We start from the raw sequence: 24,539 nt of genomic DNA, 5'->3' as shown, positions 1-24,539 counted from the left end.
TTGCAATAGCCTACTGGATATCAGATTCAGTGTTGATTGTGGAAAAACTGTCTATTACATTCAACTTTATTGCAACAACATGTTGTTAATGGCAAGGCAGGGAGATCAAAAGGCAAAGCCGACTGCTATAGTTTGAACAGCAGAGTCTGGATGCCGGTGTGTACTCCAGTCCGCATATTAGCACTAACCTTGAGTCCCTTTTCGGAGGATGGTGCCGCAGTTCAGTCGGCACCGATCGGACAGTAAGCAGACGCGATCCTCTCACGGAACCAGCACTGCGCTGCCTCCGCATCTGGCAGCGCTACGCATTTCGCGTAAAGCAGCGTTTATCAATGAACGCCGATTCCGCCCAGTGAACCGGATTTCTTTTTTCTTTTCTAAATCTCGATTTAAACTTGGGTGAGAACACATTTTCAGTTTCATACGAACTGCACTGCCGTCTATGTTTTTGTCTTATTGCTCTGCCTTAATCTGTCAGTGTGGCATTGGTCAGGAATCAGTACCTATGATGCCGTATTATGATGTTCGGTTACTTTCTTATTATTGGTAACTTTCCTAGAATGACTCTCAATCTAAATAAATTGAAATGCATGTTTACATTTAGGATAGATATTAATGAATGTTTACATTTAGGTTTATGTGTGTGTGTGAGAGAGACTTCAGATTTAAATAGCCTAACAAGATATTTGTCTGTTACAAGATTATGAAATGGAAGCAGTAATCTGAATGACATTTACAAAAGTAAATATCTCAATATGTTTTATACAGCTGTTTCTCACTCTTGAGAATATTATATGAATTCCATTTCTAGTCAAAGTGCGACTTCGGCGGTCTTACTTTCAAAAACCCGAAATGCCAAAGTAGCCTGTATCTGTACGCTTTTAATATTGTAACCTACAATTGTATGAAATAGCTGGAAACAAGTCTGACCGAAAGAATATAGAAAAAAAACACATTGGGGAAAACAGATGTTAGAAATGTCCAGTGTAGAGAAAATCAGTTTTGTGTCAGGCACTGATTCTGCACCACGCTGGCGTATTCTGAGCTGTCGGTGACTTCCAGAGACACGCATTTATAAGCATTTACATGAACAGGCTCGCTTTAGAAGTTTATCGTATAAGCTTGAGCAAGTTATTAAAAAACGTTCAGAACTGCAGTCGTCAATCGTCATTTCTGGTAGCGAAAATCATAAAATGAGTAATGAACATTTTCTCTTCCTGTCGCCGTTAATGCATTTATCGCTGAACGGATCTTGAGAATGTGATAGAAAAGCCAACAACTTTAGCGGAGCCAGGCCACCTAAAATACCTACTATACCTTCTAGTTAAAAACGCGTCTATATACTTGTACTTTAAAATATATAAAATATGAATAAAATGTTATCTCATGTTAACTGTTGCGACACAAAATTCAACCGTTTCATTTAACTACATTCCTTGAATGTTTGGCTGTCTGACTGCACTCAAAATCGAACGCTTGCTTCTTCCTTAGTCCGCTCGTTTAAGTAGGGTAATTTCCACTAATCGTATTCCATCCAGTGTATATTAAGCGATATAGGCAGCTGCCTAGGGCGCCATCTTCTGAAGAGGCGGCGACTTAGCAAGCAAATTATACTGTCTTGGGCGGGAGGCGCTGGCGGTGAAGCTTGCCTTGGGCGCCACATGAACCTTGAGCAGTACTGAGTAGACAGGCAATAGAACTTGTCTTACCAGAGCTGCCAAGTATTACACTTACAGACACCAGAAACCTATAACCAGTATGAACGAATGCACTGCCAAATGCACCAGCTTTGGAGCCCAAAAATGATAAGAATGACAACAAACAACAAGTATAACATTCAGCTGTCTTTAATCACGCAGGAGTATGGAAGGTCTAATTCCTTATAATTAATAAATAAGAAAACTGCCGCCAAAAGTTTGAAGATCATGCGCTTCAGAACGGGTAAATCAAGCACTGGCAGAAACTCTGACAGACAGAGTACCTCAAACGATTCCCTGGAGTCGCTTATGAAGTTCTCATAGCTGAGCTTCATTTGGGCACTTATGTCCACTTGAGCTGATGAATCCCTGTTTATATAAAAGCAGTTTGTTTGTCTGATCCTTCTCGAAGAGACAGTTGGATTATGGGGCTCCTCGGTAAGCCTCTTCCGCACAAGGCTGACAATAACGTTACAGGACACAGCATCCCAGGGTCTTACAGTCTGCAGGATGCATAAGTGACCTGGAGGTCAAACTCTGTGCTGGTTCTCCAGATGTGGAGAGTCTGTAGTGACTATCCGAAGCCTTCTTCGGCCAATCAATCGCCTTAGCAACAGGAGCATCCAGTAGCGCTGGAAGTAAGGGTGCTGAGGGTGCTTCAGCACCCCCTCTGGTTGTTGGTGGTAATGCAGTGTAAGAATTATGTAGGACAGCATGCCTGCAGTTTGTTTTTTTTAATCAAAGAAATACATAACGTTATTGTTATATCAATAGTTCATTGGCGACTTTATGATTATTTTTCCAAGAAGACACCACTGAAAGCTACCGTGAGGTCTATTGGTCATTCCGACTTTCAGCTCCCTGAATTCAAAACACCTTCCCGCGTCTATAGGAGCATCACTGACGCGAGCGTATTTCAGAAACCTGTTGCTTGTGGGTGTCGGACTTGGTAGAAATGAGGCGGCAGTACCCCGGCGCCGCACCAATCTCGCCATGCCCTCTTTCCGCCATGCAGCAGCTGACAGCAGAGAGGAGCTGAGGGTATTACTGAGCTCTGCCACCTGTGGGAAAATAAACACACGACTCACAACCAGAACCTGATGCTACAGTGTAGTCGTGCTGGGTTTGTGTGACTTTTCTCGTAACATTACCACATGTGGTAATAATAGATCAGTTGCCATGGAAGTGCTTCCCTGGATTATAGGTCCAAGCCAAGCGCTGCATAGATCTCTCTGACTGGCAGCTGCACTCTTGTAAACACAGAGTCACCTGAACATCTGATGTCATTTCATGTCATTAACGCATCAATAAAAAGGAACAATTATGAGGTTAATGTTTTACAGTGAGATATTACCATAATATCTCACATAATAGTTGGGGATAAGTACTAGGTTTTTCGTTCAACAGCCCATCCATCCATCCATCCATCCATCCATCCATCATCCTTCAATCTATCCACCCACCTTCCAACTGCATTTCCAGTCCAAAAACAAAATAAATATGGGATTTATACACAAATTACTTGGAGAAACAGTAACAGACATGCTCATTAGAAGAAAATTGACATATTCACATTACTGTGTGCATGGCACAATGACAGCGCCGTCATTCTGAATTGTACCCCTAGGGGGCAGTTTGAGGTTCCTTGAGGAGTTATGTGTTTTGGTATGTTAATATGTTTAGAATTTCATTGACCAGTTCTTATCCCAGAACTGTGTAGATGTGAAACAGAGCTGGCATATGTGTTCGTTTATGTGCAGAATTCCATGTAGTGTGTGCTCTCATGTTGCCTACATGGTTGTTAATGGCTTTGGTTTCCCTGCTCCTGCAAAGCATTAGTAGTAAACGGCCATAACTCAGCAGCGCCAGTCGTGTGTCATGCATAATGATATTCCTGCAAACGTCCCCTTAGATTTGCCGCCTCGGAGTCCAGGTGATGAGGCTCTGAACCGAACCCGCAGCGTCACTCCCGGGACCCGTGCCTCTGCTACGTGACCCGCCTAACGCGACTCCGGCGTGTGGCCGATATGGCGAAGAGCGCAGAGGTGAAGCTGGCTGTGTTCGGCAAGGCCGGCGTGGGAAAATCAGGTAGGCTGGATCGCGACGTGCTTCCTGTAACATCAACACTGTGGAACGTGAGCCATGCTCCTCTTTTTAAGAATGTTTCAAGCATTTAGCAGAGGCTTTCTTGCAGTGTACATTTTTGAGAAAGTGGACATCCCCATTATCAATGTGGGGGGGGGGGGGGTTAAGGGCTTTGCTCAGGGGCCTAACACGGCTCTGCCAACCCTGGGGTTCAAACCAGCAACCTTCCAATCACAGGCATAGCATCTTCACTGGTGGAATCACACATTACCCCTAATTAAAAAGCGATTTATTTTTGATTTTGGTTAATTGATTTTGGTTTTGCAGTTGATACAACTGCTATTACTGCTGCTATGTACTTGCATCCTTTATTTGGAATGTAAAGCCCTAGTAAGATCTATTATATAGTACTTGAAGTGGGCTAGTACTCACTAGTACACAGTACGAGTACTGACACCTCCCAATATCTGCTGGTACTGAATAACAATCAAGTGGTGAAGCTGCCAGGGTATCCATACCTCTTCCAGCCCCTGTCTATGAGCCTTAGAATATGGCATTTATAAGGACATTCAAACTCCATGTAAATCACAGTAACATATGCTAAAATTTGGGAGAAATTCTCCACTTGGTGTGTAGACCCCAGTGGTTGGCAATTAAAAGCCCAGCAGTGTAGAAAGGTTGAATAGTATTAAGTACAATGAAAAAGACTGAATCAGTAACCTGAGCACAACTGCAGGGAGACGGCAGTGGATATAAATAACTAAGGACTTTCATTCCGTGGTGTTTTTCTCTGCTTATGTTAGAGAGAGTAACTGGTAGAAATACTACTAGATATTGAATTGCTTCCCAGGTAATGACGATGGTGCGTCAAATGTGACATTTATATTTTCAAAATAAACAAATGAAGAGTAGTGATCTGGCTTTTCCTGTATTTCATTCTACTTGTGACAAGAGTGACATCCTGGGTTATGTTGATGGAAACACTTAAAAAACAGGAAATCAGTCTGCAACCTTTTCAACTTAGCATGTTTAATTTGGCAAGAGTTTAATTAAAACATTGATCCTGGTAAACATGCTTCACTGGAAAAGCAACCTTGGTCTCCAAATACTTTAAAGCTGTTTATCATTTAAAAGTACAAATTGTCCTTGATTTCACCTAATTATGCAGAATATTGTTAATGAAAATTAATGAGCAGGGTTATCGAAAGGGTACTTCAAGAACATTGTCTGAAATATAGCAAAAATAATTATGAGCAAAATAAGAAAAGTGAAAATCAGGGACAATGTTATTGTTTATTATGGGGCATCAGTCACATGTGATTATATAAGGTAAGCCTTATCTGGTAAGCTGTGTGAGGGGCAAAACCTGTCATGGGGGACACCCACCCATATATATATATTGCAAACTACAGCCTGGTTCTTCTCTACTGCTCATCAATGAAGGGCTTCTTCCTTGCTTCATGGAACTGCAGTCCTGCTTCTAGGAGCCTGATACAAGGCATCCTAGCAGTGCATCGTGATCTCAATTCTAAGCAACGGAACCGCGATTCACAGTTTTTTCAGAATCGTGCAGCCCTGATGGATAAGTCGACGGTCATCTCTGGCATTAGAAAGTCACTTCCGCCCTCTGCCTGGCTGGTTTCTGGTCGTGCCCAGTATCTCCTGCTTCACCTTATTCTTGTGAACTGCTGTCTCAGAAACTTTAATCCTGGAAGCAACCTGCTGCTCAGCATAGCCTTCTGCCAGCAGAACTACGATTAACCAGTATTTAAAAATGTAGATTAGTTTTTAAATATAGAGTGGTCACATTTCTTTCCACGGCTGAATGTGTGGCGGCCTATATGGCGGAAAGTCCAGGGCCGATTCTGAATCCCAGTCCAGCTCTGGGGGTTAAGCTTCTGAAATCCAGAATTATAGCACTTGTCTGTTTGCCTGTTTGCAATGGCTAATGTTTTTTTCCCTGAGGTGGGTTAAGTTGACACAGAATGAACCGAACGTCCTTCTCCTGGTGCAAAATTAGCAGCCAGGTATTTTTATTTATTATCAGCATCATAATTTTATATCTAGGATATCTATTTGTTTTTTTTTTTGCATTTTTGCGAACTAGAAACCATTAGAAATTCTATAGGACATCTCAGAATAAAAAGTCAGTAAATACACAGGTGTGTTTATCGTACATATTTTAACCAGTGAAGTTCTTGGGAGTAATCTCCCGAGATTTCTGCAGAAATAGATTTCTGCATAGTATTTTAAATTACTTGATATGATTTTTATTTGTCTATTTCACCTTCAGGTTAATAAATTATACATAGTGCCAGCTGTACAGCCATTATGAACATATGTTTAACCAGAAGTGTTCAGATATTTTAAACCTGTGGTGTTTTGTCATTTGATTTTTGGGGGCAAGCTTTAGCTAAATATTAATTGCACCAATATGTCTACCCAGTATGAATCCCATGCAGCCTGTGTGCTGAAGGACAAGCCTCCAAATTCTCTGTTAGTAACTGGTCTCTTTAACAAATCAAATTCATTGTACCCAGATGTTGCTGTAAACAGTTTTGTTCACAGCTGTCAAGTAACCGGCAGTCTGCTCTCATGTAGAATCATTAAAACACACACACACACACACACACACACACACACACACACACGCACCCGCTCGCACGCACACATACACACACACATACACATACATGTCGGGTAAACATATCTTTATGGGGACTGCTCATTCATTTCTATGGGAAAAATGATAACGCTAACTATGAACCTTAACCATGACCATAAGTAACCAAGCGAAATGCAAAAGTTTTTCCATTTTTAGGTTTTTCATTGCAGTCACAGATTTTTGTTAGATTGAGTGAAAAACGGGTATTCATCACATTGTGGGGACATTGTGTCCCCATAAGGTAAGGTATACCCGCTCTCTCTCTCTCTCTCTGACACACACACACACAACACACACACACACACACTTGATTGTTTACCAGTGATCACCGCTGTTCATTTTGTGTGTGTTTTTGCTAATAAATCAAATTTCTTGGCATTAGAAAAATGTAAACTAAGCACAAACCAGTTGTCACAGTTAGTGTGGAAGTGAGACATGGTACCATCAGTCTCCCCTTCCATGCTTGTTAAGACAATGACCATTTATCAGTGACCACAAATATGCGGCACAGACCACACAGCTGCAGGGATATTGGCTGACAACAGGAAGAGCTGATACAAGAATCCTGTTTTCTGCAGGAAATTGTTCAGTTGAGAATTAAATTCTCCTTTTGTTTTTTTTGTCCTCTCTATGAGCTTCCTCACTGATTTGCTGCCCTGTCCATTTTTTTTACTTTAAGAGCTTTGACTGCTTTTCTGGTTGGTTGGCTGGATTTAGGAATTAGGATGGATGGGAGGAGAGATTTTGGCACATGAGAATGAGAAAACGAGGGGCCTGGCAAATGTTTATAGTCTTATTGTGGTTGTAAAGAACATCAGTTACTGCTTTTCCAACAATGTTCATTTTGCTGAGTACCGCTGATGGACCGGGCCACGCTTGTCCTGGAGAGGTCGTGAAAAACACTGGAATAAGGACAGCAGACATGAAAGACTGCATCACCACGCAGCAGAAATGAGAACAGCATTGTATGGCTTGGAACAAATTCGCAGTTATGTTCAGCACTTGGCATTATTTACAGTCCTAATGTCGTTTATAAATCCCTGTGTTACTAATCCAGTCAAACTGGGGACAGATGCTCTGGCATAAACAGAGATGGAAAGAGACATGCCCCCCATGTCTGGAAAGAGACGTGCCCCCCCTCCCGTGTCCACACTGAATCATTCGGATGTGGGCTTTGACTCAGACAGCATTATCGGCCATTCAAGGTGTTTACTTGGTGATTGTTCCCAAAATTCCGAGATAAGATCTTTAGATGACGGCTGCGTACCCTTCAATGGATCAACAGACTTTCAGCACATTTTTTTTTTGTACTTTACCTTGGAAGCTGAGTTTAAGGGGGGACAGAACATAAAGCCACTATAGCAGGCACCAGAACTGACTGCTGGATCTTGTGGTGTCGCTGCATCTCAGACGTCGTGTGATCCTCAGCAGATCAAACTGGCAAGATAGCCCTGCTATGTTCATATCACCCTACATACAACAAATGGCATGATACATCACACATATTACACATCCTTCTTAAAGCATGCCATTGTATGAACATGTAGCAGAAATGTAGCAAACACAGTTTCCAACCAGGTTATGTGGCAATAAACACATTCTATTCTATTCTATTCTATTCTATTCTATTCTATTCTATTGTCATAGTCATTGCACAAACAGAATTTCATGCACAAACTGGCCCCTTTAACTGTTTACTATCAAGTGGTGACCAAACAGAGAGGAGTAACTGCTCAGTTGAGTTGACCAGAACTGACAGAGGCTTTTCCTTTTAACAGATCAAACATAATCCCATCGGATACTTTCAAAGGTGCTGTTTGAATTCTTCTTTTTAATGACGTTTCTGGGAAGACTCCATTGTTGCATCAAAGGAGGTTCAGATGCTGCCCTGTCTGTGGAATCTCCTCTGGTTACACTGCTGTCTTCCTGTAGTCCATAGGTATGCGAGTCAGTGAGTTGGCATCTCTAAGTATTGTGTGCCCTGCAGTGAGCTGGCATCCTGTGCCGGGCGGTGCCCCTGCCCGCTGCCATATGCTCACTGGGATCGGCTCCAAGTCCATGTGTCCCTGTACTGGTTTAGCTGTTTCTGAGGTGGTCAGTCTATGAATCGGTAAAATGAATAATGTTTAAGCTGTTAAAGACCACCTTAATTTAACCCGGATCATGTGATAAAAATTATGGAACTCATTTGCAAAAGGGGGCTGGACTGGAAAAACTGCGAAATACACCACATGTAGGGAGGGACATTAGCACCCCAGCTGACTGGGGTTACCCAACAGGGCAGGGGTGCAGGCAGGGGCGGGGCCACAGGGACACTAGCCCTAGCTGAATGCTGATTGGTCAACACAGTGCCTCCTCTCCTGTTACCAATATGAACAATATAACTGGTTGGTCCTTCTGTATGAATTATGGCCCCTCTTATACCCCCCCCCCACCTTCAAAAATGATAGAATCACCCCAGTTACAGGCATTAATGAAGAAGAGTGATGGAAGATCCATCCATTATCCACCTTATAGGAGAATTTAAACATCAAAGGCTGCCTGGTTTTATGCACCATATTTGCATTAATTTCTTTCGCCTTTTACTATATTTCCTTAAAGAGCTTTCACATGCCGTTGGAGGCCGGTCTGTTTTGGTGTAGACGTTTTCGTGCTCACCCTTCCTTGACCATTTCAGGTCGGTCTTCCCCAGATGAGTCATAGTTTTCCTTTGTCTTTTAAAGACCTTTCTTTGCCTTTGAAAGAACGGGAAGTCTCCCAGTATTTAATGACACTCCAATATACATTTTTTAAGAAATATGCTTTCATTAATTTTTTCAGCGGTTTGTAGTGAATGCTCTGGTTGATGTCCATTCAAAGGGAACTTTCCAGAATCGCTCAATCTGGTTTAGTGAAAAATGGTTTTCTACACTGACTATCCATCTAATACTCACAAAACTAATATTCAATGATCGCTCTAGTTGCTTGAATTTCATGTACTTTTCAGTATTAATGCAATTCCTAACTAAATGGATCCTGTTGTTTTTTCTGTTCTGCTGAGCTTCACAGTGTTTTCATATAATGAATTAAAATATAACAGCTGATTTGTATGCAGGCAGCAGTTTCCGATACTATGCATCTGACGCTTCCTTTTTGTAGACTTCAGGTGAGGCAGTTTTTTCATGTAGCCAAACCATGACATTACCTCCTTTATATGAGTCCTTTATATAAGTCACCCCATTTAATAATGGTGTCCATGAATCATTTTGAAAGGACTTTCATGGGAAGATTTAGAGAGCGATTCTATGATTCAGTCACTGCAGAAATGCATGTCCTATATAACATTCTTATGCAACAGAGGTAACACTCATGCTGGGATTAATTACTGGGATTAATTACACAAAGTTTATCGCGTCACAGTATTCTGTGTCATATCGGAAACCCAAGGCCGCCCTAAAGCCAGGAGAATGAGGCGTGGTCCTTTAGAAAGCTGTGATATTATACACGGAAAGGTATCCTAGATCTATAACACCTAGAGGGGCCAGGTGGATTGGGCTTGTCCTCATGCCGTTGTTTCACATTGATACAAGGTGGCCGTCTAAAGAAACTGGGCAGCCGTGGTCTTTCCTTAGGGGAGACTCGCGGAAACACATCTCAGCCTCTCCGCCATTCCTCATCTTCATGGAAAATGATCTTTATCTGTGGGCTGCTGTGAGGTACAGAGACATACAGAAAACAGATGTTACATCAATCCTCCGCATACAACAAAAAAAAAAGAATTGAGCGGTTAAGTGGATTGTGTTTTTTTCCCATTTCCCATCACGCAATATACATAATACATCAAGCCTGTATTGCTGCTCTACATGTCAGACTTTTTGATGGTTTCTTTAACAAAGAACAGACAGGAAAAATACTGTTAAGCAGAACGTTTGTAGTTTGATGCACACTTTCCTCCCCTGAGCCCTGCCAAAAAGTTTTTGCTGTTATTGTGAGGCTGTAGGGTGGCAGGGGGGTGGGGGTATGAGTCAGGTGACCATAGGACTTTCTTTCAGTTCTTGTTTTCTCAAAAATCTGTCTCTGTGTTTGTTTGCCCCACCTGATGCCAAATCCACTTTCGCTCACGGTCCTTCCTGCTGTTCTGTCCTCCCGTCCCTGTGTTCTGTTGCTCTGTTCTCCATCCAACCCGAAGCAAATTTTACAGTACTGCTCAAAACTGCATCCAATATCCACAATATGGAGCCAGCAGTGATCACATGCCTTGTGCTGTAATCCCATATGATACTGTACCGAGCAGCTTTTAAAAGCCTCTACGGGGCTGTAAAGTCTGCTCTGATACCCCAGATGTAAAGTAAGGGGGATTTCAGCTTGCAGCACCGTGCTCTATGCACCGTATAGCCAAGCTCTATGCACTCAGCACAGTGCCCAAATCTCAGCAATTATATTATCTCTGCAGTGGATTGATATGTTAATTATTTCGCAATCACAGGAAGGTGAAATTGCACAATTGGCCGAGAGCTCACTCGAAGAATGTTAAAAATAGTACACAATCAGACAAAAGGCCAATCCCCCAAGGTTATCTGTGGAGCTTGGGCTACCTGTCTCTAGGAAGGCATATTTGAGCATCTGTTTCACTCAAAATAACTGCCAGTATGCTGCACCTAGTCACTGGTATCTACGGCAGAGACTGTGAGCTCGAGCACTTGATAAAATTACAGGGGAGGGTATCGGTGATCTTTGCCCTTCCATAAGAGCGAGATGCCTTTACTGAAGCTGTACGCTGGCGATTTTGCATACTCTCCCGAGTCTCCTGGTGTGTTTACCACGCGCATCTGCTTCCAGAGCTCTTGTATAAATATTATGACATAGATGAGGCTTTGTGGCAAACTAATGGTCTCTTATTTTAGAGGTTTTTGAGCAGAGAAGGAAATTGATCTGTCTGGTACGTTTATTTACTTAATTACCAAGATGCGAAGGATAAGACTCCTGTTTAGTAGCAGTACGTGCTACCAGCATCCTGCTGACCCATAGCAGCTGGTTAGGTTCCCTGGTTACTTGCACTTGCCTTGATTAGTAACAGCTAGCAAATACACTCATTATCTCATCAGGAAGAACATTTGGAAATACAGTGGTACCTCGGCTCTCGAACTCACTAGAACTCGAATTTCTTGCAAGTCGAACAAACCAGTTTGACCTAGAACTCGATATGAATATCAAGAGTCGAACCGTGAACGCTAACCTAATATAAACTGTATGCGCCAGGAAATGAGTCATACTACAATGCAATTCTTACTTGAATGCCTTCTTCACAGACTGGACGATCAACCAAATAAAGCAGCGCAACATTACAGTAACTAACAATAAATAAACCACTAACTTACGTGTACTATTAGAGCATTTATGTCATTTATTTAAACTTTATTTTACCAGGTAAATTAACTGAAAACCAGTTCTCACTGCTTTACTTGATAATCGGGAGAAATAGCAGATTACGCATCGGAACTGCCTGGGATACAAACGTCATGCGTGTAACTAAACTCTTCAGCCAATAAGGGCAAAGGTGTGTCGTCACGGAGACGGTGCCAGTTTGTACAGCCGGGTGAGAGGCCGCAATGCATCTAACCGTAATGCATTGCGTCAGGATCAGAATGCGTTGCTTTAAGCCAGCGCTGTAAGCAAGTCGAAGGCACTAATGACAACAACCAGAAACAGCTGATCACATGGGGATCCCACACGAGGTTAACGAGGGGGCGTGGCACACGGAAGGAGCGGACGATCGGGGCAGGACAGGGGTAATGTTGGGATAAGATCTTTATCGTTTTGGAAGCCATTAACTAAGAAAAAATGCTCTTCTTGTTTTATCATGTTCATTTTGTGTTTAAATGCTAAAAAACATATTTAAATCAATTGGTTTTCCATTATTTCTTATGGGAAAAATTCGATCAGAACTCGAACTTTTTAGGATTTGATCCGGAGTCCGGAACGGATTAAGTTCGAGAACCGATCGAGGTACCACTGTAAATAAAAAACAATCTTATTGTGGCAGATCTCTGTGAATATGAGCTGACTGTTTGTGATAAGACCGTCTCCTGGATTCGCGGTTTGGTCTTAATTGCATTTCCATTCATTTGTTTCATTGCTTATATTCCTCAAATTGGTTTTAGTTAATGGGATATTCGTTGCCAAGGGAACAGTAATTTGACCCCAGCGGAAGAGACCGTCCACTGATGGATGGGGGGTCTGGGAAGATTTTCACCAGAAGCAGATATTGTGACATGAAAATCTGACCCCCAGAGCTCAGAGGAAGTGAGTGACTCATATGTTTACACTGAGTCCGGTTGTGGCTTTGGTTAGATTGTGGCAGAACGGACTCTGCAGCTGAATTAATGTTGCAGTTTTCACGGCTCTATTTTGGGGTACTGTAGTGAAAGAGGCAACATGGAAACATAGACTTTATGAAAAGAAACCCAGAAGTTCCCTGCAGATTTGCAAAACTTTTAATAACACTGAACATAGGCAGTGCATTAACACGTTGGTCAGATGTTAGAACATATGAAGCCTATGTTTTTCAGGGCAGCATTCCTGTGCAGTGATACTTAGGAGGTGGTAAAGAGTTAATCACGGCCCCTGGTCAGTATATCAGAATACTGCTGCATTCTACGATGTAATTATCTCACTCCTAACATATCTTTGTGTGGCATGAACTGAACGCACGTTTTCATTACCATAAAGAATGTCTTTTTGAATCAGTTCATAATGGTTATTTTCCCTGTTTGCCCGTCAGGCACAATGGAACCAGACGGGCCCAGAGAACAGATTTTCCCGTTAACTGATCGTTTCATTTTCCCACTTTGCCAGAAGATAATTGGCCCTCGGTCACAATGGGAGCCTGATGCACGCAGGCTGCTGACTTGGGCAGCTGTGGTGTGTGTGGCAAGATGCCGTGTGTCGATGCGTGCGAGTGCAAAACATGCTGGGAGCTCGCAGTCCCTTCCAGCGATCACCTGGGCTGTGTGTGTGTGTGTGTGTGTGTGTGTATGTGCGCGCACAAGGCTGGACATTATTCCAGATATAAACATTCCCGCTGACGTTTAGAAGTGCTTACAGTAACCAGTTTCATCTGGAGATTAAAAAACTGCTTTTCCAATGAGCCGTCACTTCAGATGTGTCCAGGAAAACTTGTTGTCCATTATGAGTTTAACGAGATGCAATTTTGGACTCGATTTACGGCTGCGTGACTTGGCTTTATTTTTGTGCATGCTAACTAAATTGGTGTGAATATTCTGTTTTTTTCTCTTTGTTTGTTGAAGGACAACTTAAATAAACATGCAAAAATATGCAGTAGGTTATAGAAATCTTTACCAAACGAGTCATCTGGCGCCTTCCAGAGAGCGAAGGGGCCGTCGGTGGAAGTGATGCTGTTTCTCCAGCAAATCCTTAAGCCTCAAGTCGTTCGCGCGCAGTTTACCTGAAGACCTAATGGGCCCATTCACCTGCTGCAGTCGTCATACTCGATGTGGCTGTTTGCCTCTTAATAACAGCCATGAAGTCTGGAGAGATGTGAATGGGTGAAATGAAATCTGTTAGAGACAAACATCCAGAATAATAATGTTCAGTGAGCTGGGGAGCAGCTTCAGATTTTGGGTCCCATAAAAGCATATCATATTGGGCCCCCAACCCAGACCAGTCCAATTATATTTCAAATTTTTTAGGGCCCCTGTCACTCAGGGGCCTTTGGAATCATCTTAACTTCCCCCCTTTACGGCGCCCCTGTCAGTGAGGCTAATTACTAGAAAGAAAAACAGTGGGTATGAATGGTCTTTCTATTTCAAAAGGAATGCATTCTCCCAACCTCATTGTCTCTTTCAGTAGTCAAGCGACTTTGCTACACTCAGTTAGCGGTTAGCTTCTGAGCATGGAGCAGGTTGTTCAGGGCTATTAGGAGTCATTCAGGCACTTGACAGGCAGCTATTAAAATAGTCATGGCAGTGATTCACACAGCAGCAAACCGTGACCATGTGACTGTAGGACCCATAATGCATGCTGACACAGCTCTCCTCCCAGGAATGCGGCCGTCCATTTGTCATGACCTTTTGTTTTACAAGCTAATGGAAGGCTAAATAAGCGATGCTGTCCCTCTGTGGGCTGATAAATGACTTAGTCCTGAACAAACCTGCGTTTCTTGGGAAGATGTGGAAAAACCCACAGGTCTGCAAGAAACTGTCAAACTTTCAAAAATGTACTGGGTCCATGTTGAAGTATATGGCTCAACATTACCTGGATTGTAATAATTGCATTATTAGTCAGAAAAACTAGATTTTTCCATGGCGAGATTAACACTGTAAAACCTAGGGAGGGTGTGGATATCTTGGGGTTGGGGTTAGGTCAGGGAGCAAGACCATCTGCACACTTATGACCAGTGGTGAGTAGTTCAGCTCCTGAGAGTAAAAGTCCAGACCAAGATTTAGTTTCAACCAACCAGTTCAGTACTCTGTGACTGTGACTCTATCTACTCTACTGGTTGGTTGAAACTAAATCTTGGTCTGGACTTTTACTCTCTGCACCGGAATTACCCAACTCTGCCTATGACCAATTGTATTGAGAGCAAGTTTGTTATGTTTCTGATGAAGAAAGATCGGTTATATGTAGTTGTACAACTTAGCTGGGTTAAGTTACAAAGCACTGCAACTGTAAGTTACTGCTGTCTGACTCATGCAAAGGGTGCAGATAAAATCACTCCCGTCCCGACGATCTGTTTGCCATCACGAAAAAACAGATTTTTCACAAATGCTTTAGATCTGTGGACATTTTAGATGAAGAGGCTAATAAAAATTTTAATGCCTCTTTTTTTGTGTGTGGAAATGAATCCAGCTGTCATTGATGTTATTACAAAATGGACAACATGGCTTTGATTTACAGTAGACGAGGTGTATAGAGTGATTGCAGAAGACCCGGTATTTGCGATGTATCTGTGACTCTGGGCTACTAGGACTTTCGGTGATGTTGCTAGTGGACAGACTTTAAATAGCCAGGTTTATAATCAAGTGGCTGTTTGTTGCATGTTTCAAGATCAGAAGGCGAGTGGCTTTTGAGCAAAGAATGGAAAATATTACCGTACTCACTGTATCACGAATCTCTGGATGTGATTCAGTCAGAATCAAGCTGCCTGGTATTTTACTTGCTGTTTTGTAATCACATGGTTAATTCATCTGCATTTTTTGATTATGCTAAATATGGAAATATTAGAACATGTTTATGGAAAATTACTGCATTTTCTCAGCATGCTAACCATTGTGGTTTGTGAAGTTAAGGGTTTAGTTAACCAGATACCATCCATCCATTTTATAACCTCTTATACTGGTCAGTCCTGTGAGGGGGTCCATAGCCTGTCTCAAGCAGTCATAGGTACAAGGCTGAAGCCCATCTCAGGGCACACACACACACACACACACACACCATGGGCAATGTAGTCACATTGATTAGCTTAACTGCAGGGGGAAGCCAGAGTGTTCATACACACACACACACACACACACACACACGCACACACACCATGGGCAATGTAGTCACACTGATTAGCTTAACTGCAGGGGGAAGCCAGAGTGTTCATACACACACACACACACACACACACACACACACCATGGGCAATGTAGTCTCACTGATTAGCTTAACTGCAGGGGGAAGCCAGAGTGTTCATACTCACACACACACACACACAGTTGTGTAATCATATTTTTTTGGGGACCGCTCATTCATTTCTATGGGAAAAATGCTAACGCTAACTATGACAACCTTAACCCCTACCCAGCCATAACCAAGACCATAAGTAACCAAACAAAATACAAGAGCATTTTTAGTGTTTTCATTGCAATCACAGATTTTTATAAAATAGAGTTTTCCCATATGGGGACCAGGAAACTGGACCACACACACACACACACACACACACACACACACGCACACGCACACACACACACGTCGGAGGTAACAGCACCACCCTCATCTGGTTTTGTCCTATCTTGTTAATATCTATGAAATGCTAAGCTTACAGCGTCCATCTGAAAGAATTATGGGATGCGAGCTACTATACAGACAACAGTCTTATAATTATATAGGTTTTGAATTCAAATTCCACTAAAGAGACACAAAAAGGTGACCTGTCCTAACAGTACGTTTATCACTGTGAACATGGGGAATTGGGTAACAACTCTACTGTAATGTGCACTCAATGTCTCTGACTTCATTGACAGATCTCTCTCTCTCTCTCTCTCTCTCTCTCTCTCTCTCTCTCTCCAGCTCTGGTAGTGAGATTCCTGACCAAGCGTTTCATCTGGGAATATGACCCCACCCTCGGTAAGACACACTGGCACATGGCATGAGGGGCCCTATTGTAGTCCCCATCCCAGTGGGCATATCAGTGGTGGGAGTGAGAGTCCTGATACCCCCATCCCCCCCCCCCCACCTCGCTCCCCTTTGTTCGCCTAAACACATCCCCATTCACTTTATCTGCCAACATCGCTAAAGTGACTCCATCCTAATTACAGACGCAGACTGGCAGGTCCGTCTGGGACTTGGGGATTGTCGGATGAATTGTGTGCCTTCAGTGTTATGCCAGGGAGGGAGATATACAGCCTTTCATATTTAATATAGATCGAAGGCCAGATTTGACAGTAAATTTCTGTGACACGCAAACGGAAGTTTGATAGCATGGTCAGTTTAACTGCTGAAACATACAAAGTCAACACAATAAGGACACTGAAATTCTTTCGGTAACTCTAACTTTCAGTTTGGAAAAAGTGTGATATAAAATGCGATATAACTCCTTGGGTGTATTCCAGTTCATGTTTATGATACATATTTGTGGTTCAGATCTCATTTTGGTCCGGATACTGATACTCTTTCCATCCATTTTTCCATCATCCAACACTAGAACTAGAACTCATTCCTCCTTTACCTTCCACTTCTTCCCCCGTCTTCCCAAGCCCCTGTGAAGAGAGACATAGTGCAGACCATGTCTGCAATTTGAAATGGCACGAATGCTATTTTATTATGACACCAGCAGCAGATAGTTTAGCATTACAGAACATCAGTGAGACTTTTTGACTTTCAAAAGGATGTGTCCCGGCCAGAACCAGGCGTGGCCAACCACGCAAGAAAGCCAGCGTGGAATGTGAGTGTAGATCCCGGCATTCTGAAGCACGTCACACTTAAAAAGTCTTCAAAGCTACATCCAGATCTGCAGAGGGTAGCCAGTGACGATGCAGTGGCTTGTAAATTCAGTGTTATTACCTTTTAAACTGGATGCTACCTGAAGCAGCTGAAGCCGAGGGCAAAGGTACCATAAGAGGTTTCATACCTTGGTTTGAGGAGCAAACCCCTTTTGCCCTGCCTCCGCACAACCTTCAGCGTTTATGATATCAGAAGTAGTAGATCAAGCCAGACACCCACTGAAAAATGTCTGCTTCTTCAGTATTGGAAATGTGCGGAACAAGCAAGATGGTTCTCCATATGAAGATGTTTGGTGCCGTTGATGGCAATAGGGAGAATATTGAGTTTCCCTACTGCAGTGATCCGGAACTGTCTAGGTGGAGCTTAATGGAGGCATTTAATATGGTGCATATGCGAGTGACTTGTTTAAGTGGTCGAATTGTTATGGTGGAATGAGGTACTTCTTATTAGGGGGAATGCAGAGGATCACTTACCAGAGGGAGATTTTATTTGGGAATCACTCTTCCCCAGAACATCTGGCCAATAAAACCAGAGCAGTGAGTACAATAAGAGGAAAAGTCCAGTGTACAGTTTGTCATTGATTACATTAATCAGACCTATTGCATCATGATGGGGAACTTCAGTGAGGTCTGCAACTGCAGCATCAGCAACTTCAGTGAGATTCTGCCTCTTTTGGCCAGGTTTCCTTTTTCCAGCAGTATAAATGAATGAACTCTCTGCCCCTGAAAAGCAGCCTCTTCTATGTCTAGAGGGTGTCAGCACAAGGCACAGCGATGCCACTGATAAGGGCTGAAATATTCCGTGTTAGGAAAAATATGGGTGTTTATCTCCCAGCGTATGGGTAGATCAGTGAGGACGTGGGCGGAGTGTCGGTCACTCAAATGGGACCTCGCCTGCAGCTCCATTCTAGGTGGGGGGGCTGCCCCCCCAAGCTTGATTCCATGAAAAGTGGGGCTCAATAAATCAATTCCCCTGCAGGGCTGTTAGCAAACATCAATCTTCTGCCTTGTACAAACATGCAGAAAATCTCCTTCCTGGCCACTTGGGGAATCTATGGATGACGTGTACAGTAAATGTGCGTCAGTTCAGAGATCAGGAGGTATTTAAGGATCCCCGACTTGTATTCACTTGCGACACCCCTGGGGGTTCTTAAAGGGGTGGGTGGCTGGGCGGGGCATTTCATGAGATGTTATAAAAACACTCGGGAAATTAAATACCTTAAACAGCCAGGCTGTTTACATCAGGATTTATTTGCATGAGTACATATTCAACAGATAGGGCTTTTAGAAAACTACTCATCAAGGATACTCATCCTGTGACAGCTTACTCAGGATAGTGAAGAAGGGTAGATTGTGGGATAAAATGTAATCGAGCTAAATTTTACTCCCAATAAAGTCAAAAGGCAGAATCTGTAAATCAAGAGTTAATGCTGTTGTGATTAGTACGTTTTTGGAAATGATCAAGATTGCATACTATAAATGTGCATGACAGTAAGGTTTTATATTTCTATCCGAGCCAAAGAAACAATTAATATTACTTCTGAGAATAGTTCAGCTTGGAAGAAACTTACTTATGTTGTCTGGAATTTTGGAAAGTATGAAGAGTTCTTAAAAAGTCTAATTAGAGCAACCAAAGCAGATTTATATACAGCTGTCCATCACACCTTCAGCATCCAACCTGTCAGTCTTTAGATACGGAGCCAAGTCGTTCATTTCTTGGGATATTTTGCTGCCTTAAGGCAGTTATGAAGTTACTAAGCTATTTGATAAACAGGCAGCTTTCACATCGTTCACAAGTGAACTGGTTGACTTGCATTAAACAGCCAATGCTTTTTATTTTCTCAGAGTCAACGTATCGCCATCAAGCAAACATTGATGATGAAGTTGTCAACATGGAGATCTTAGACACAGCAGGACAGGTCAGCTCTAACGGACGTTACTTCGTGTATTTTGATAGGAAGATGATCCCTAACAATGCTTACTTCATAGCTACACATAAATAATATTGATTTAACTTTTTTTTTTATTGATGGTGCCTAAGCTTATTTCTGTTTATTTGTGTTTTGGTCAGTAGTTATTGTCTTTTAAACTAAGATTTCATAGATTCTGTAACAATAAATTATGTAATAATGCCACATTATTTAATTACTTGACAGAATGTAGCAAACTGAATGATAATAATAATAATGATGATGATGAAAATAATAATAGAGAAATTTTACAATATAAAATTATAATATGATCTATACATTTGTAACATTTTGTTATTACATAATGTGGTCTTATTAAATAATGCATTGTTACATGGTTTGTGACAACGTATTATATGTAATAACATTGCATAATATGATGAAAATTTGTTACATTTTGTCGAGTTATTACGTAATGTGGCATTATTATATAATGCGTCATAACACTGTTTATTAGCAAGCAATAAGCTTAATTTTTATTGGTCAGCACTAGTTAGGAGCAGGTGGTATTGCGAATGTTGATTGGCTAGCTGCTAACAATTTGTTATCCCCTGTCCCAAGGAGGATATGCTGCAGAGGGAGGGCCACGTGCGCTGGGGCGACGGCTTCATCATTGTCTATGACATCACCGATAGGGGCAGCTTTGAGGAGGTGCCACCGCTCAAGGGCCTGCTGGATGAGGTCAGGAAGCCCAAGAGTGTCATCCTGGCCCTAGTGGCTAACAAGGCCGACCTAGAGCACGCCCGGCAGGTGAGCACAGAGGAGGGCGAGCGGCTGGCGGCTGAGCTGGCCTGTGCCTTCTACGAGTGCTCGGCCTGCACGGGCGAGGGCTGCGTCAGCGAGGCCTTCCTGGAGCTGTGCCGCGAGGTGAGGCGGCGCCGCATGGTGCAGGGCAAGACCCGTCGCCGCAGCTCTACCACCCACGTCAAGCAGGCCATCAACAAGATGCTCACCAAGATCAGCAGCTAGGGGGCGCCACAGATGGACTTTGAGGAACGTAAAGCACTTTAACCGTCAAAGCTGAGGATGGCGCTCACTATGGTGTGCGGGACACTGCCTTATGCTGGGGCGAGGAACGTCTTTATAGCCTGTTGTCTGTATGCCATGTTCGTGCTTGGTTCTGCATCAAACGTTGGGTTTATTTAACGTCTGGGACTCTACTACAAACTATCTGAATAGATCACGGCTGGGACTCTGATGTTCTTAGCCTACAGGGTTTTCCATTGCCGCTACAGTGGGACAGCCATTGTGTTTTCATCTTTATCACCCAGTTCAGAGGGATCACGGGAACAAAGTCTTCCTTCCCGATGGGTAGCATTCAGATCTCTTTGGAACAGCATTTTGCCTTCAGTAACTGGCAAGTTCCATTTCAGCCTGTGTTTATTTAGCTCAGCCTGTTGCTAGTCTGAAGCTACACACGCGTTTTAAAGGTTCGCTTTGGGCAGAGGGTAACATCTTATTCCTACATGTCATGTCCATAATTTGCTTTGCACTGATTTGATCTTCGCTGCGCAGCAGCTTCTAAAGACCGCCCATTCTCGGAGCAGTGTCTCAATGCTTATTCTGAGTTTCGGGGAGCTCATTCATCTCCGTTTGGTCTGAAAGGCCCTCCGGCGTGGCTTTCGTGTCGACTCAGATGAAACGAGAGCAGATCAAATAAAGCATTACTCAGCTGCATCTCAGGATTCAAAAGGTTTCGTTTCGCAGTCGGGAGACTTGGCGTGCAGCCGCGTGTTTACCAGTGAGATGGTTATGCGTCGGGGGTCGAATTATGGCTCTTCAGTAGCCCCAGACTTCAGGAAACAAAGTGTCCTATCACTGATGTGTTTCTGCAGAGCCATCTGTGTGTACTGTTGTGTTAAGAACAATTTTTTTAATACACATACAAATATCTCAGAATATCTCTTTATCGTTAAGCCAAGTCGATCTATCAGCACTCAATGGTGTTTCTGGCAATTCTGTTTTTTTTCTTGATGGTAATCATCACTATCCTTGAAGATTACTGGCTACACTGTAAGGCATGAGAAGCAAATATTCAGTGAAAGTTTTATTAAACAACAAACAGGGCTGTCATGTTCAATTGTTTTTATTGTGCTTATTAATATAGAGCGAATGGATGTGGATAGATTATGCCACAAAAGAGGAGGGGGGGGGGGCAGCAATGGTACTGCAAAAGACGACTGAATATGATACTACAGCATTATACCACAAAACTACATTCAAATCCTTAAACAAAGACAACAATTCACAGGCTTTTTCCCAAATGCAGCTCAACCTGGTCCATATAACCTGTTTGAATCAGTAATGTAAATAGTGACAGATTCGCCTCATCATTCATAACCTGACGACACAGAGCCCAGGGGTATTCAATTATTTTTCCCTGAGGTCCAAATTCTGTTAGAGACACAATGCCAAGGTCGACTGCTCCCAATCAGATTTTCCGGGGGGGTGGGTTAGGTAGATTACACTGACTGGTGGGCGGTACATCGAGCTGGGGGGGATGGGGAGATGGTTCAGTATCGGTTCAGACCGGAGTCTGCCAGTTTAGTACCCTTAGCCTAAAGTATGCAGAATGTGTAGAAATTCATCCCTGTGCTACCAAACCTATTGCTGGCTGATGTGAAATTCTCTTTGTTATGCACATTATTCAATTCAGTAAAAATGTATTCTTGTCATTTCAATTTGGACATTGTGGGAATAAAACAAAACAAGAAATAATTCTACCAATGTGAGTGTACAGGAAAAAGGCATCAGTGTGCCCTGTGATTCCAGATAGCATCTCGGACCTTGAAATGTTCGGAGACCTGTCCCATTTGCAGAAGCCTTACAACACTTTGTGTCTATGCTTTTTCCGCAAAAAGATGCATGAAATGTATTTACAAACCTTGTACCCAATCCAATATAATCATTAAATGAAATATGTTGCTATAAAATTTCATTTAATTTCAGACTCTTGGGCTTCCAGAACCACTATAATCCACCATCTGAAATGCAAAACGGACAAAAGAATACATGGTACTGAGAAAAAAAGGGAAATGGGTCATGATTTATGGACTGAAGACTGTCCCTGCAGGGGCATGATTTTCAAGTCCCACCCCCATGACTGGCAGCTGATTGGCTCAATAGGAGTGGGTATCACACCATTGTTCACGGTATTTAGGGGTCTGTGCAGGAAACCGGGCGTCAGAAGGTTGAGTTTCAAAGCCTTCCTTCCAACACAGCTGGGGGGGAGGTGAATTTTACTCAGGGCCTGGGAGGGACAAGGGAGCGCCCTGTCTGAGGGCAGCTAATTACAAGGGGACCTCCCGAAATACCCTGTGGTTTCCGACCAGAGCACCTCCTCTGCCCCTACTCAGTGGGGGCTAAAACAGTTGGGAGCGATTATCTTCCTAACATACATGATATGCACATTTGACGGATTCTCTGAGATCTACGTGGTGTAGTAGGTAGCAAACTCAATAACGGTGGCGTATGAAGTGAGAGTGTAGTAGCATGTTATTGACATCACAGGCTCCCAGGTTGCTTTTGATACTGACTTCCTGCTGTCATCATAAAAAACGTCTTTAGTAACGGTTTTGGCTGATGTGCCGGCATCCGACTGCCTTCCTGTCCTCCCAGCTGTGACCAGCGCGCAGGCTTCCCAACTCCCAGCGGATTCCTCACATCCCCAGAGCCCCCCCCCCCCCCCACCAACAGCTCCCGGCTGCTTGATATATTTCTCCCCCGCGGCCAGACCTAAAGTCAGTGCAGGGGAGAGGAGTAGAGCTTCAGCCTTGAACTTACTGTATAATTGAGGGTTGGGCTGCAGCTCAGAAGAAGAGGATTCATGGCTGTTATGATAATTTAATATACCTGGATGCTCGGCGGCTCCTGTGTTACTCCTCAAATCTTGCGGGAAATGGAATGTTTTCATTGCGACGTTTCATTTTTGAAAGAGCAAATATGAATTTGCTTCTCGCTGCAGTTTCGCTGCTCTTAAATCGCCCTTATGTTTCATATCAGTTACAGGAAAGAAATGTGTTTTATCGGTTGGCAGAATTCAGTTCAACCCACGCCTTAACCTCACGCTTAAATCTAACAAAACTCAAATCTTTCATACCACCTTTATTAAATGTTAGTTTTAAAAATCTTCTTGGATTCTAGGGTTAAAAAAAAAGCTGAAAATAAGAAAAATGAAGGAAAGCAGGGACATTTGATTTTTATTATATTTGTGTGTTTAGCAGACGGCCGCAGTCTCAGGAAGAATTTTTAAACCAAACAGCAAGTGGATATTTAGACCATGAGTTGTTCTGGTTTTGAGCTCGAGGGTCTTAGCAAATTCATTCTAGCCGCCTGCAAGGATTTTTTCAGTCTGGAGCCCCCAGTTTGGTAGCGTTACAGTGCCAAACAACACAAAGGATGGCAGAGCCTGACGGCACAAAGTGATTAGCAGGTAACCTCAGTGAGATCTGAAGGCTCGCAGAATGAAAGCAGGAGGACACTTCCATATATGTAACCCCCATGCAAAGTACACAAGCACTTCTCCGACGAGGCAGGGCGACTTTGTGCTTTGTGAGGCGTTACTATTGCCATGGTGACCAAGGTCTTTGCAGTTTTTAAGTGGGAGTGAGGTGTTTTTTTCCAGGTTGGTTCACAGAAACAATGTCATGTGCCCTTGGGAAGGGAAGGAGAGCTATAAAGCACTTTAAACCCAAGTTACATACTCCGCAAAAACAGCTGCAGTAGGGAGAATGGCTGTATGGTAAAATAATATCAGGGGTCTCAAACTCCAGTCCTGGGGGGCCGGAGCCCTACACAGTTTTTGGTTTACCCTCATTTAACACACCTGATTCAACTCCTTGTGATAATTACCGCACAGCTCTTGAGCTGAATCATTTGTGGTGGAATAGGGAAAGAACTAAGCTACACAGGGCTC

At 43.0% G+C, this 24,539-nt stretch overlaps 1 protein-coding gene across 1 annotated transcript; it reads left to right on the top strand.

Moving 5' to 3' along the window:
- The first annotated feature begins 220 nt into the window (after nucleotides 1-220).
- LOC111845704 (ras-related and estrogen-regulated growth inhibitor-like) lies at nucleotides 221-22,557 on the top strand. Its single transcript, XM_023815314.2, has 5 exons — nucleotides 221-399; nucleotides 3,610-3,785; nucleotides 16,723-16,779; nucleotides 19,500-19,573; nucleotides 20,186-22,557. Exons 2-5 carry the CDS (start codon nucleotides 3,725-3,727, stop codon nucleotides 20,591-20,593), a joined length of 600 nt encoding a protein of 199 aa, XP_023671082.2. The 5' UTR covers nucleotides 221-399; nucleotides 3,610-3,724; the 3' UTR covers nucleotides 20,594-22,557.
- Nucleotides 22,558-24,539: the final 1,982 nt, after the last annotated feature.

The sequence above is a fragment of the Paramormyrops kingsleyae genome, chromosome 3, assembly GCF_048594095.1.
Source record: "Paramormyrops kingsleyae isolate MSU_618 chromosome 3, PKINGS_0.4, whole genome shotgun sequence".
NCBI classification, from domain to species: domain Eukaryota; kingdom Metazoa; phylum Chordata; class Actinopteri; order Osteoglossiformes; family Mormyridae; genus Paramormyrops; species Paramormyrops kingsleyae.
This window is presented reverse-complemented; position numbering and strand designations above follow the sequence as displayed.

Bases quoted from the DNA above. Each gene is read 5' to 3' on its own strand.
- LOC111845704 (XM_023815314.2), top strand. From the start codon at position 3,725: ATGGCGAAGAGCGCAGAGGTGAAGCTGGCTGTGTTCGGCAAGGCCGGC. The intron at 3,786-16,722 runs GTAGGCTGGATC...CTCTCTCTCCAG, and splicing joins GGCCGGCGTGGGAAAATCAG to CTCTGGTAGTGAGATTCCTG. The intron at 19,574-20,185 runs GTCAGCTCTAAC...CCCTGTCCCAAG, and splicing joins TCTTAGACACAGCAGGACAG to GAGGATATGCTGCAGAGGGA.